This window comes from Grampus griseus (assembly GCF_964374135.1).
Source record: "Grampus griseus genome assembly, chromosome: 2".
NCBI classification, from domain to species: domain Eukaryota; kingdom Metazoa; phylum Chordata; class Mammalia; order Artiodactyla; family Delphinidae; genus Grampus; species Grampus griseus.
Window position 1 is genome coordinate 86,989,749 of NC_139018.1, and position 13,961 is coordinate 87,003,709.

The window sequence follows — 13,961 nt, forward strand, 5'->3', positions numbered from 1 at the left end:
TCTATAGTATTATAATCCTTTTAATTTCTGTGACATCAGTTATAATATCCCATTTTCATTTCTTATTTTAGTGATTTGCATTTCCTCTCTTTTTTTTCTTAATCTAGCTAAGGGCTTGTCAATTTTGTTGATCTTTTCAAAAAACTAACTCCTAGTTTATTTTTTTCTGTTGTTTTTCTATTCTGTAATTCATTTATCTCTGCTCTAATCTTTATTATTTCCTTCCTTCTGCTGTCTTTTGGTTTTGTTTGTTCTTCTTTTTCTAGTTCCTTGAGGTGTAGTTAGATTGTTGATTTTTAGATCTTTCTTCTTTTCTAATGTTTACTGCTGTAAATTTCCCTCTTACTATTGCTTTCACAGCATCCCGTAGATTTTGGTAGGTTGTGTTTTCATTTTTATTTGTCTGCAGATATCTTCTAATTTCCCATGTGATTTCTTCTTTGAGCTCCAGATGTATTTTTAACTTTAAGGTTGTATGGAATATAAAATGATTTCAGGGTTTGGTTATTAGGGGAATACAAATATGGGAAATAGCAGATCCTGTTAAAACAGCAAAAACCTAGATTATATATTTCTTTGTTCTAGGTCTTCTTCTGTTTGCATGTGCTTAAAAAAAAGGAGGGGAGTCCATTGAGCTAGTAAATAGTGAACAAAAAATGTGCCATTTCAATAGACATTTAGTGATCATCCACTGAGCACAAATCACTATACCCAGCACTGGAGATTCAAAAATGCAGAATACATCATCTCTGTCCTGAGTTTCAGTCTTGCATGAAGGATGAGATTAGGTTGTTGGTGACACAGTAACTTAATGAAAAGAAACTTGGCAGACAATATCAGCATTTAGGAGCAATGCCATCTTAACCCTCTGCCCATGCTACCTGGAGTTATTTAACACTACTGTCCTTTAAAAAATCGTTTTTATTCACTAGGCACAACACCATTACTGGGAGATGGCTGACCAGGTTCCAAGCTGTGTGGGACCCTAAACAAGAAGACTGTATCATAGTCGGCAGCATGGCCCAGCCACGGCGAGTGGAAATCTTCCATGAGAGAGGAAAGTGGGTGCACTCTTTTCTTGGTGGAGAATGCCTTGCCTCTGTGTGTTCCATCAACGCTATGCACCCAACTCGGTATATTTTGGCTGGTGGTAACTCCAGTGGGAGGATACATGTTTTTATGAATTAAGAAAGTTGCGGAGTTTTTGGTTTGACAACACTGATTTGTTCAAATTAATCAGTGTCTAAGGAGCCCAGTAATTCACGTGGCTTAGTCTGTTTACTTGGTAATATGTTCTATTTTTAGCAAATATAAAATTGCTTTGTTAATAAGAACTGTGAGCAGAAGGTACTTTTAGTAAGAGAAGCCTTGGAGGTTGTTTCTATAGGATGGCAAGGGAATTAAAGGGGAGACTGTGATGGCTTCAGCACTTTTAATCAGGCAGAATGTTGAGAAATTCTAACATAAATTATAAAGCTTTGAGTGATCAGTATTTTGGTTGTTTTTGTGGTTTTGATTCTATAGTGATATATAGATTTGTGGGTTTTTTTTATAGTTTGCAGTAAATATTTATTTCTAGACTCATACACTGGAAGGGGTCCTGAAAGGTCATCTAACTCAGTGACTTTGAAACTTTTGAGTTTTTAAACTGAGCACCTTTTTTCCCCCTTGCCTCTAAATTAAATCTTACATGAAATCCCAAGAAATTGCTGAGAAGCTTTGGTTCACTTGGGCAGGGCCTGTGTCTGTGTGTGTTGACCCTTTCCCTCCCGCTCCTCTACATGGCTCCTGAGACACAGCTAAGGAAACCCAGGGCTTGTAGGCACAGGGTTTGGATCTACCTGATTGTTGTAATCCAGTATGAGATTAACTTCAGACCAGTGTTTCCCAGACTGTGGTTTGTAGCTGTTCACATGAAATCAGTTAAGTGGCCATGAACAGTGTCTACAAAAATGAAAAGGAGAGAAATAGTAAAGAATAGCAAACTTAGAGTAAGTATTCTTTTGTGAAACTTAGTTCCATATGCATACATATTTGTAGGTATACATGCATACGTATATTCTGATGTAAAATGTATTTCTTTATTACTGTGGTACTGTGGGTCATGGTTAAAGAAGTAAAAGCGCCTGACTTAGAAAGTCATAGACAGCCTTATCTGTCCCTGTCTTTAAACTCTCCAGAGGAGATTCAATAACCTGGGGAAGTGTTATGAAATACCATTTTTGGAATTCCTTCATAAAATTTTTTTTTCAGAAGCTATGGCAATTTGAATGTGTCTGTTGTTGGATATTACTAAATCAGTGACTAATATTACTGTGTGACCTTACCTATCCAACTTTTTCCATTGTTCTTCATTGCCAAACTACTACTGAAAGCCTGTTGTAAATAGCTTCAGCAATATGTTTGATTTCTAAGAGGAAATATTAACTTTTCATAATTGTATATCACAGAAATAAAGTGACGTTTCATTTCCTTGAAGAACATTTTTTTCTTAAATAATTTCCTTCTCTGTAATTAAAGTCTAAATAAGTTTTGAGGCTTAGTTTATTAATACATTGTGGGAGTTTAGAAGGAATAGGATTTCTCTATTTTCTTGGTGATATGAATACAGGAATTGATAAGCAAGGTGGAAATATTAATTTATGAAATGCAAAAAGTAAGGTCATGTGAGGTTGAGGTATATTTAAACTGTCCTGGAAATAGTAAATGAAACCTTTAGGCTCCCTTTCCCTTTTCCATGCCACTTAATTTTACAGGTTCTAGAGTAGCTAGTTCTGTGGGAGTTGTTCTTTTAAGATGTTGAAAACTACTCTCAATCAAATTAGTACTATCACTTAAGCTTTGAATACTTGGTGGTATACTTGGTGCTAATTGCCTGGCTTCTGCACCAAATGTTAGCTAATTCTTGATGTTTCTCACTTTTCTGGTTTCTTTTGCCATTGTAGCTTCATCAGCTGTGCTATTTATATCCCATTCTACTTAACAGAGTTCTGTCTTCTTGAGGCGGTGCAGGAAGGAGAGAAGGACGGTGAGTGGGGGACTTGTTTCTTGGTGATAAGCTCTATAAAGGAGCAATTGTTTAAATCTAGAAAGCACGTAGAGGACAGTTGCCTCCCTTAGGACATCCTTACACTGTATTCTGTTGTGAAAGGCACTTCTCCCAGAGACTCGCTTAAAGCTGTGTGGCTTCTGTAATTATGTGTGTATTATGATTGCTCTCTCCCTTCCGGATAAACCTTTTTTGTTAGCTGGCCTTTATAACATCTCATAAGCATGTAAGCTCTGAATTCTCCTGTAGTTATTTTCTTTGAGATGCCTGACCTTTTTTAATGTGACGTTAAGGAGGAAGGAGATGATCTCATTTGGGGTGGATGGAGACTTGGTCAGACTAAGAGAGACCACAAATGATTAGGAACTGATAGAATCTGAATTGCTTAAGACCCATTTTAGTATTCTGTCCTTTGAGTTAACCTTTCCACAGAGAAGACTTTGTAAAGATAGTTCTCCAGGAAAGCAGAGAGCTTTAGGGCTGTGGATACAAAGGTTTAAATACTTTCAGCCAGTGTACAGTACATGAGAAGAGGAGGAGGGCAGAAACATGTGCCTTCTGTATCAAACTTGAGAGGAAGAAGTATATGCACTCTGTCTTCAGATTCCAAAAACTTAGGCGTCTCGTTTGTTAGGCTGTCCCTTCTGATTTAGTACTTTTGTTTTTCCTTGTTAGTACAGAGTTGATGGCCAGTAATGAGTTTTAGTTTTAAGACAGCATAGACCCATAATTCTGGTTCATGTGGCTGTAAATGTTTGACTTTTCAAATGAAAAGGTGGAATTTTGTGAGGAAGATAATATTTAGCACAGTTACACTGAGCGAGGAGTAAAACATCTTAAGGTATGTTTTCCTAAAATGGAACCTGTGCAAGAGGAAATGTTTTAAAAGTATCTTTTGTATGTTTTACTCCACTCCATCAGCATGTTGTAGGGGTGTGTAGAGGAAGCCTGTTCATGAGCTAAAACCAGAAGTGTGTTCAGGTGCAGAGGGGCTTGGTTGTGGTTGAGGCACCCTAAGCAGGGGCCTTGAAAGGACGTGTGCATAGGTGAGTTGTCATTAGTTATCCAAAGAAGGGCTGTAGGGACTTCCCTGGTGGCACAGTGGTTAAGAATCCGCCTGCCAATGCTGGAGACCCGGGTTCAAGCCCTGGTCAGGGAAGCTCCCACATGCCGCGAAGCAACTAAAACCAGGGCACCACCACTACTGAGCCTGCGTTCTAGAGCCCATGAGCCACAACTACTGAGCCCACGTGCCCTGACTACTGAAGCCCGCGCACCTAGAGCCCGTGCTCCACAACAAGAGAAGCCACTGCAATGAGAAGCCTGCGCACTGCAACGAAGAGTAGCCCCCCCTCGCCGCAACTAGAGAAAGCCCGTGAGCAGCAACGAAGACCCCAATGCAGCCAAAAATAAATAAATAAATAAATTTATTTTTTTAAAAAAAAGCGCTGTAGCTGTAAGTCTGTAGGATCATGGAAAACCACTTGCATCCAGTGGTTCTCATGCTTTTTTACTCTTCAGATCACTTTAAGCGACTTTAAGAGACTCCTGTCATTAAAAAAAAACACCAACTTCCCTGGGGACAGGGCACTGGATATCCTTTTATTTTTTTATTAATTAATTTATTTTTGGCTGCACTGGGTCTTCGTTGCTGCATATGGGCTTTCTCTAGTTGCAGTGAGCAGGGGCTACTCTTTGTTGTGGTGCGCGGGCTTCTCATTGCAGTGGGTTCTCTTGTTGTGGAGCACTGGCTCTAGGCACACGGGCTCTAGAGCTCAGGCTCAGTAGTTGTGGTGCACGGGCTTAGCTGCTCCGCGGCATGTGGGATCTTCCCGGACCAGGGCTTGAACCTGTGTCCCCTGCATTGGCAGGTGGATTCTTAACCACTGCGCCACCAGGGAGGTCCCTGGATATCATTTTAAAGGTAATAGGAACCTCTTAAAATTTGGAAGTAAGTGACATAACCTGATCAGTGCTTTAGGAAAATGATCTAGTGGCAGAATGGAGGGTTGGAAGGCAGGTAGAACTGAAAATAGGAAGATTAGATAATAAGCTAGTAGGGTGGACCCTAGTCTCACTTTTTATCCTCATGGAATTTAGAAGACCATTACCAGTCCATAGCTAGAGTGATGGTTACAGAATCAGATGAGATAGTGTTAAAGGAATGTATGTTGTTAAGTTGTAAATATGAGGTTTGTAATTGTAGTGGTGATATCATTCTGTTCCCTTCATAGGAAGTGTTTGCTGTTCTCTCTCTTACTCCAGGCTTACAAACACTGGTGCAGAAGCTGGACCATCTAGATTCTCCTTTGGGCTCTGAGACTGTGTGTAACCTTGGGAAAATCATTTCTTGGTTTTCCTCATCAGAAAAATGTGGTCCAATTCATCTCCAAAATTATTCCACACTTACAGCTTCTAAGTTCTTAATAGTATTTATTTTGGGGGGAAGAACAAGGATAATAGATGGCTAAAAACAAAATGATTATTTTAAATAATTCCAGTCGCAGACAGCAGTCAGCTGTGTAAATCCCACTGGTATCCTTTTATCTATGTGTTGTTAATTTTAAGGAGGAGAAAGTGAGATAGGCTGTAAGTTAAAAAAAAAAAAAAGAGTCCACTCTTCTATGATATTTAAATATTTATTTACGTTTAAAAATAATTTTCATGGCACCAATGATTTTATGCTAACTACATACTGCATATGTAGAAAAAAGTACATTGCTTTGAAGGAAAATGTAACTTATAATTTTTGGCACACAAGAGGTTAACAACTATATATATTTTTAATGAAACTAAGAAATTCACATTTGCAGGTAGTTTACCTTCTACTGCTTAAAGATGCAGTACACTATTCTTTAGTAAGAGTTTTATTTCCTCTGATAGATGAAGCTGTGGAAACCACTGCTTTTTCTACAATGAGATCAAAACTAATTTTGAGAGAAAATAGGAGACATAGTGGAACACAGTAAAATCAGGTTAAAAACTTGAACAATTTCTAATGATGGGGAGATACCAAAAAAGACTAGTCACCAACAAAGGAAGTTTGTTATTCAAGCACTATTTGAAAAGCAAATTGAAGGAAACTTTTCTATCTGTATTTTGTGGGATAAGCCCTGGAAAAAAAAACCCAAAAGTTTCTGTTCAGAGAGCAAAATCCAGCTGTAGGAAGTGGCATGGACTATTGTACTGTTAGAACTCTAGACACAAGTACGTACCAGGATATGGAATACTTCATCTTTCTTTAATGTGAATATGAAAGGTCAGAGTCGAGGCTATCACTCACTGCATAGAAACACCATATTCTACAGACTGAGGTAGGAACACTACACTAAAAGGTAATCTGCTATGTTGCATAAGACAGTAGATATCCAGGTTAAAACCAGCCCCCTATTTCCTGACAGCCTTTTCTTCTCCGAGTCTACTTTTTACTCCTATCCTGTGCTAATAAAGCCTTTCCTGTAGATGACAAGTGGCAGTGGCTAGTTGGTTCTAAGCGATCCCTAATCTTTACTAGGCTCTCCCTCATATTTTGTCTTGTCACTTTGAAAATAGATGTTTGTAATTCTGCCCAAATTTCTGCTGGTATGGAAATGATCAGACAGGCCCTCTTCCATGCTTAGATTCTGGCTGCGTTTTAGCATTCCAGTGGTTGATCTTGCTCATCTTGGCATCAGACATCTCTTTGCTGGTTGGTTGTTCGAGCACCCTTTAAACAAGCAACCCCAGTGCCTCTACTGGGAAGTGATCCCGGATCTTTAACACATGTCAGGAATTGGAGCAGAGCTGACCCTCTTTCTGCTTACACACTGGTAAGGAGCAGTTTTATTGTCTAGCTTGGGGTTGGCAGATTATGGCCTGTGGGCTAAATTCAGCTCACTGCCTGTTTTTATAAATAAAAATGTTATTGGAACACAGCTTTGCTCCTTTGTTTATGTATTACCTATGGCTGTTTTGTGATAAGATGGCGGAGTTGAGTAGTTGCCAGAGTATGGCCCACAAAACCAAAATAAAAAAATATTTACTATCTGGCACTTTACAGTAGAAGTTTGCCGACCCCTGGTCTAGATAAAAGGGCAATTAAAATTTTGAAACACAGCACCACCCCCAACCTTAAAAAAGGAAAAACTCCGTTTATCCATGGCTATTAGATTCTATATATGGACATGGTTCTGCTGTCTCAGAGGACAACTAGGGGAAAGCAGATCTACATGTGACTCATTCTGTTCTGCATTTGAGGCTCCCCAGCATCATAGGGTGTCAGCAGCTGCTCCACTGTTATGTGGGTCCCAGGAATATGTCCACTGACTGTCCTTACGTAAGTCCTCAGGCCCAGATGACTTAGAAATCTCTCCCTGAGATGAAAACAAGATCTTGTGTGTGAGTGGTTGTAAGAGTTGCAGAGCTCGGGCCTCGGACCCCACACTCACCCTCCACATGCTGCTCTTCTGCATGGAGCCTCGGCAAGGATGGTAAGTGCTTTCCTACAACTTTCATTTTCCCAGTGCAGAGGATGACGCTAGGGGGCAGTATTTCTACATCTAAGTCTTGGTCTCTGCCACATTCACCTTCTTTTGTAGGCATCTCTTAGAACTCCTATTTAAAGAGATTCTTTTCCTGGTCCCTTCCCAGGCTGTTTGTTGATCTTGGAATTCTATTTTCTGAAGCTTTTTATTCTCAGGATCAGTTTCTTCCTTGTGTCGTTTAAGTTCGTCAGGCTCTATTTTTCTTAATCCATAAAGTAAAAACAAAATATGAATTGATAAGAAAATACATTTTGTTGTTAAAATATAAATTGAAATAGTCTTTTTTGGGGGGGATGGTGTTGTACAAAATAAGTACTGCTCTGTGACCTCAACGGTCTCTCAGGTACCTTAGCTCTGGTTTCTGTTAACTACACTTAGTCCTGCATTTCTGACAGTTCTATCCCTGGCACCACCGAATTCACCTAATGCTTCTGGAGCACTATAAAAGTCTTGAGGGTCTTCAGAAAAAACCCCCACAGAAGTCTAAGTTCATTATACAAAACTCATGGTGATGCCCACTAGGATCTAGTCTAAGGGGACAGACTTACCCCACCCCTGCTGCTGCTGCTGCTGTAGTGGTGGTCCCTTCAGATGCCCACTCTGCTCAGATTTGAAAGAAATAAAAGGAAAAGAAAATCCAACTCAGACCGTCATAAGAAGCAACTTTCCATTTAATCATTCTACACGGATGTTTACTTTTTTTTAAAAGCTCTGTCTGGGAAGAAAACCTAGACAGTCCCCATTGTCCAGACCCCTGGCTTGCCCCGCTGAGGCTGCAGTGATGAGTCTACTGGAACTGAGTAGGAAAGCTCCTGCAGAATACAGAAGACAACAGCTCTCTAGTCTCCAACTAGTGTCCCATCTACTAGGTGACACTACTGCGAGAATCAGTAATAATAAAATAAATTATTTTTGATATTTTCAAAATAATACACATCTATGAAAAATCAAAATTCAAAACCAAAAATTTTATCCTGCAAATTGGGAGGATGAGAAACAGAGTCGCCGAGCCTTTCTTGAAAGAACCTCTGAAGGAAATGAGTTTTCCCAGTTAGTTTAGACAAGGCATGAGCCTATCCCTTTCTTCTTCTGGGAAACGACCCTCCTAGGCTGTGGACTTTGAGTCATGAGAGGAGGACTTGGTACATGTGCCGATGGTTCCGCGATGGGTCCCATTGCTGGGAATGGGTAGCCGGGCTCCTTGGTCCACCTGGCTAGTTATTGGGAGGATTCATGCCTTCTCAGGTGTCAGTGAGCAGGCTCACCACTGAGCGGATTTTGCAGGCAAACCATCGCCTGAGGGGACAAAAGTATTGATAGTGGAATTGTTCAAACTCGGGGGTCTGGCGGATATCGCGGAAAAAGGCAATGTCAAGGTCGGACTCGGTAAGGATGATCAGGAGGAGGAGCAAAACAAAGAGGAGTCCCATGGTCACAAGGAGCAAACGGAGGACACTTAAAACAAACTTATTCACCTGTTCCTCCTCTGGCCTGCCGTGCCCCTGACACAGGGCCCTCAGCTCTCCCCCAAGGGCCTCCATCTCTGCAGCAGTTGGGGTGCTGGCCTCACACTCCTTCTCCTCCTCAATGCTGCAGGTGGCCCCATTGATCTGCCGGGAGAGCAGCATCAGCTCCAGGCTGTGCTCGGCCACAGGGGTGGGCAGCACACTGTCTGCAGGGCTGTAGGCCTCATCCGCGATCACGGCGACTCGCTCATTGCTGTCTGCCCGGCTGCTTCTCACGTGAGGCAGGAAAGTGTCCCCGTGGGAGGAGGTACGTACCGGGGTGGAGTGGGCACTGTCCCGTAGGGACTCGAGACCTGGAAAGGCAAAAGGAAATGAGCAGGCCTTCTGTGTGCCGGCACCCACTTCGCTGTCAGGCGGAGGCAGCACCTATCCTGCTTTATCTGGTCACTAAAATCTTAGGAGAAGCCCCTTTGCACGCCCCACGTGACCAGCAGCAATGGCCACTGCACTCTGTTTTGATGTATCAAGAATAGGACAAGAGAAGCAGCAGGAACCAGAGTGGCATTGGTTGCAAGTTTCTTTCTTTTTGCTTATAGTTTTGGCCATATTGGTTAAAGATTCTGCCTTTCTTGCCTTTGGTGTCTTGGGCCTGGCTTTAGCCCAATTTGAAAGAGAATCGCAGACCATCCCTGACCCAACCAGAGCTGGGGTCATGGTTCAGGGAGCCGAGGGCCTTGAGAGGCAGGAATGTGGAGGAGACTGTGTTTTGCCCAGCTGGGCCTCATCAAATACAGATTCTGGAGCCGAGTGTCCTCCTAACAAGCCGGCACACAGCTCCTTGAGCTCATGAGCTCACCTTTTGGATTTCTGCAGCTGCTATCAGGCTCCTCAGCCACCCAGTTCTAGCTGTCCTGACTGTGGGAGGTAAAAACCTGATCTGCTCTTCCTAAGTGCTCTCCCTCTCTTTTCACCTTAGACTGAGCCGGGTCCAGAACAGGCTGACAGCTCCCCTTGCTTTAGCTACTCCAGAGTACAGAGTGGTCTCTGAGACGATCTTGTTGCATCAGTGGGAAATTCTCTTACATTAGTTAGGAGGAAGGGTCTTCTGCCCCTAAAACTACTCATTATCTCTTTACTTTCTTAGATGGAACATTTCTTTCTTTCCAGGGCTCAAAGCTCTAGTAGGGAAGAACAGGAGCTGGTTACCCCCCCTCAACCAAACAGCAGCCACCCAGGCCAGAGGATGTCAGAGCTCAGAGTCACCAAGTGTGGCCCATGTCATAGTGCTCCCAAGGAAATGGCTTCTTGTTTTCAAGTTCAGTGTCTGTATTTTCTAGTCCTGGCCATATTGGTGGTTCCAGAGTGGCTCTCCCTGCTTTTGTGGTCCACATCAAGAGAAGCTCGTCCCCTTCTGTTGCTCTGAAATCGACCCTGACTGCCCCAGACAGCTGGACACTCAGCTAGTTAAGGTAAGACCTAACCAGGGCCAATTACGGAGTTTTCTGGTTCTGGGCTGGCTTCAGAAGCCCCAAGGTCTCTTTTAAAAGGTGCCAGTAACATTTCAGAAATAGTGTATCTCGTCTTCCTTGGTAGGTAGCCAGTTGCAGCCAGGCCGCCTGCCTGCCCAGCCTGCTGTAGCCCGTCTCGGCATACACACAGTAAAAGATTCTCCATAGGAACGAACCCTGGGTTACGAACGAGTGGCTGGCATGGGCAGGGGAGATGGCAGCCCCCTGCTATCCGCCTCTGCTCCCCACCACCTCACCATTAGTATATTAGCAGCAGCTCTCGGCTCCTGCTTTCAGAAGCTGCACGGTCCTGGCTGTATTTCCTTTGTCCCTATGCTATAAGATACTTAAATTTGTATAATGTTTAAAACTTTTTAAAGCACTTCCATTTTATCTTTAAACAACTTCATGAAGTGGTGAGGGCAAGAGGTTACAGTCACGTGGTTGGTTGTTACTGGCAAAGACAAGGGTAGAATCCAAGCCTCTTTCTATTCCATGGTGCTAATGATCATGCAGTTGGATTCCGGGGAGTGGAACAACAGGCCAGGATGAATTAAGTCAACAGCCTGCACCTGCCTTAGACTTAGGTCCCAATTGCCCAAGAAACTGTTGTGAAATAAGGTGAAATTAAGAGCCTGTCCCTTGTTCCAGAGCCTTTGATGTTCCTCTGTTTTCTGTTTTCCCCAGTGTTCCTCCCTTCTTCCCCCATTTGCACGTGTGTAGCATGAGAAACATGTACCTGGGAGTGTGAAATGGGTTTCTGATGAAACAAACCTTTCCAGGCTCTGATCTTACATGTTGCTGGCTCAGCTCCTTTCCCAAGTACTCTTCTGGCTCCCTGTTCTCTGGAACCTCAGCCCCGTTGCACAGGGCACCTCACACCCTTTCAAGGGCTGTCCCCTCACAAGGACAGCTCTGACTGCCAGATCTTCCAATGTATGACCAGCATAGCTGCCGGAAGCCACTTAGTGCAATCATAGCCTGGCCTACAATTCAGCCCTAAGCCTGCTGGGGAAGGTGAGGGGCAAAGGCTGTGACATCAGAAAGAGCTAATCAGAGGGACACCAGAAGCCACATTATAATGAGTTGTTGGTGCTCTCAGTAAACAAGATAATGGCTACATATGTATTTCTAAGTAGACAGCCTGACAAACAAAATTACTCAGTAAATGTTAGTCTTCTGTTCCCCCAACAGACCTCACCTATAAAGTTAAGGTTATTCCTATGCTAGGTTAGTCCTGTACAGAATTTCAGGTTTCACTAGAAACCACCACTCGCCTCAAACCTGTTATTCTGGGATGGATGGGGTGAGTGCCGTGGGTGGGATCTGGGTGAGTGGCACAGCAAAACAGAGGGTGTCTTTTTACCTTGGAGGTGCTCCAGCTGATCGCCTTGCCCAGAGGTGGCTCCCAGTGGGCCAGGGGGCACAGTGGTCAGGAGCCTACCCTGGAGCCGGGGCCCCATCCTCAGGATGCGCACACTCAGGGGCCGAAGGCAGTGATTAGTCAACCGGAGCTGAACTCGGACTCTGGTGTGAATCTTAATCAGACTCTTCCCCATGGTGGCCCAGGAAGGCAGGTACTTCGTCAGTGGAAATCAGCTGATCTCTTCATGGGAACCAGCCAGGCGGGGAAGGTACAGAGGGAAAGGATGGGAAACCAACTGACCTCACGCCATAGCAGCCCTTTCGCAGTGCCTCCCATGCTGGAGAGAAAAGGTTGGCTCTGAGAGTCTCAGAGCAGACTGAGCTGCAGGGAAAGAGCAGCTCTGAGAGGCCAGCGTTATCAGGGGACTGGATTCAGTCAGAAGGACTTAGAGCTATAAAAGGTAATGGTTTCCCAGCCAGTAGCTGTTTCCCTGAGGCTCGTATAAGGGCCCCAGACCTCTCAGAGGGTGAGGAACAGAGAGGGCAGGGAATAATCCCAGAGAGTAGGGGAAATCGGGACTGTCCCAGAAAATCCAGCATGTGAAGCTACAAAGAAAATGGCTTTGGGTTGGGTGGCTCTGAAGTGTAAGGCGGTGGCTCTGGGGCTGGAAATGGGCTGCATCCCCTCCTCCACTGGGATCTATGCTATTTGTCTGGCTGCCCCATGGGGCACAATGGGTGAAAGAACTGACATACCTGAATGTCCTCTCTGGGTCAGGCCTGTGCTAATAACTTGTGTTATCTTGGCATCCCCTAGAGCAGAGGGCAGGGCCAACCAATGCAGTCTTCTTTTTAAGGGTCTCAGTTCATTGAGATTACATGGTTTCATTCAAACTGTAACGTTACGTTAATGTTTTTTGCAATTTTCCCCACTGTTTTTGGAGATAGCAAACAAAGCTTTCCCCTGGAAAAGGCAAATGGTTTCTGTGATATTAATTATGTGCCATATGGACTATAGGAAAGACAATCCCTGATGGAGCGTGAACCAATTTCAACTGTCCATAACTGCCTGGGCGTTTTGATGGTTTGTGTCCTTCCTCTGAGGTCCCCATTGACTCCCTCTCACCCTTCCCTGCCTGGTTGGGGTGAACAGTGAGGGTCAGCCGTGTTAGGTGCTTTAAAGGCAAAACCCCCTCTTGAGAGATGACGCAGGTGAACTCTCACCTCCTGAAATAATCCATTCTTTATTTCCCCAGGCTTGATGATCCCTGCACTGATAGAGCCGCTCAACTGCTAAAATCTTGTATTTTTTTTCACATCCAAACCAGATGTCCATCTGCCTCTCCTCACCCTGAATTACATTCTGCCTGTGAGTTTCATTCCTGCCAGGGCAGTTCTCAGCTTCTACCCACGCTCTTCTGAGTCTAATGGGCCTCGAGGGCCATGACCGGGGATGAAGACTGTGCTTGTCTATAGGCACCACTGGGCATGGGGTGTAAGGAGCACGTTGGCTTGGGGAGTAGCACGTGGAGGCCTGCTGTGTTATAATCTGCCAGGTGTGAAGTTCTGAGCCTAAGCTTTTGAGGCCGTGCCCTGGCCCTGGGGTGGGGGGGTCTCTGCTCTAATAGCTTTCTGCACCCTCCCCTGGCATTTTGTAAGCATGGGTGACAGTTTTGGATGTTGAGGAGCCTACTGCTGCTACAATGGGAGAAGACAGGTTCTGGGAGGAGGCTGAAGGCACAGCCAGAGCTGGTTGGGAACTGAGGCAGCCTCACAGCTCGTCTTGGGGGAGCTTGAGGATGGTTCTCCCCACCTCTGAGTTGTTTTGCTAACCCTGCTTGGCAGCTACTCCAAATGAGTTATATCCCCACATGGATGGCCTCAGTCTTCCCTCTTCTGGGAATGCTGGTTTTACTGGACATTCTTCCATATGCTGGGGAGCAGTAATGCCTGAGGCTGCTCTCCTATGCGATACCTGCATTAGGGCCAGCTTCCCCCAGGGGGTGGCCTTTTCTCTGGGAGGACAGCTGTCCCGACTCTCTGCAAGAGC

General features: G+C 44.2%; 2 protein-coding genes across 9 annotated transcripts in view; one reads left to right on the top strand and one right to left on the bottom strand.

Moving 5' to 3' along the window:
- The window catches only part of WDR76 (WD repeat domain 76), a 62,510-nt gene extending 60,053 nt beyond the window's left edge, over window positions 1-2,457 (top strand). For all 3 annotated transcript variants that reach the window (XM_082648691.1, XM_082648692.1, XM_082648693.1), the window contains exon 13: window positions 933-2,457. In XM_082648691.1, the coding sequence (XP_082504817.1) occupies window positions 933-1,188 (256 nt within the window). In that variant the 3' untranslated portion in view covers window positions 1,189-2,457. The remainder of the gene's footprint in view (window positions 1-932) is intronic.
- Window positions 2,458-8,097: 5,640 nt separating this feature from the next.
- FRMD5 (FERM domain containing 5) overlaps window positions 8,098-13,961 on the bottom strand; it is a gene marked incomplete at both ends in the record, with an annotated part of 339,888 nt that continues 334,024 nt past the window's right edge. For 3 of the 6 annotated variants that reach the window (XM_082649518.1, XM_082649517.1, XM_082649516.1), the window contains one exon: window positions 8,814-9,391. In XM_082649518.1, the coding sequence (XP_082505644.1) occupies window positions 8,814-9,391 (578 nt within the window). Of the gene's footprint in view, window positions 8,173-8,813; window positions 9,392-13,961 lie in introns of those variants that run through there. The other 3 variants (XM_082649520.1, XM_082649521.1, XM_082649519.1) reach the window with 2 other exon arrangements.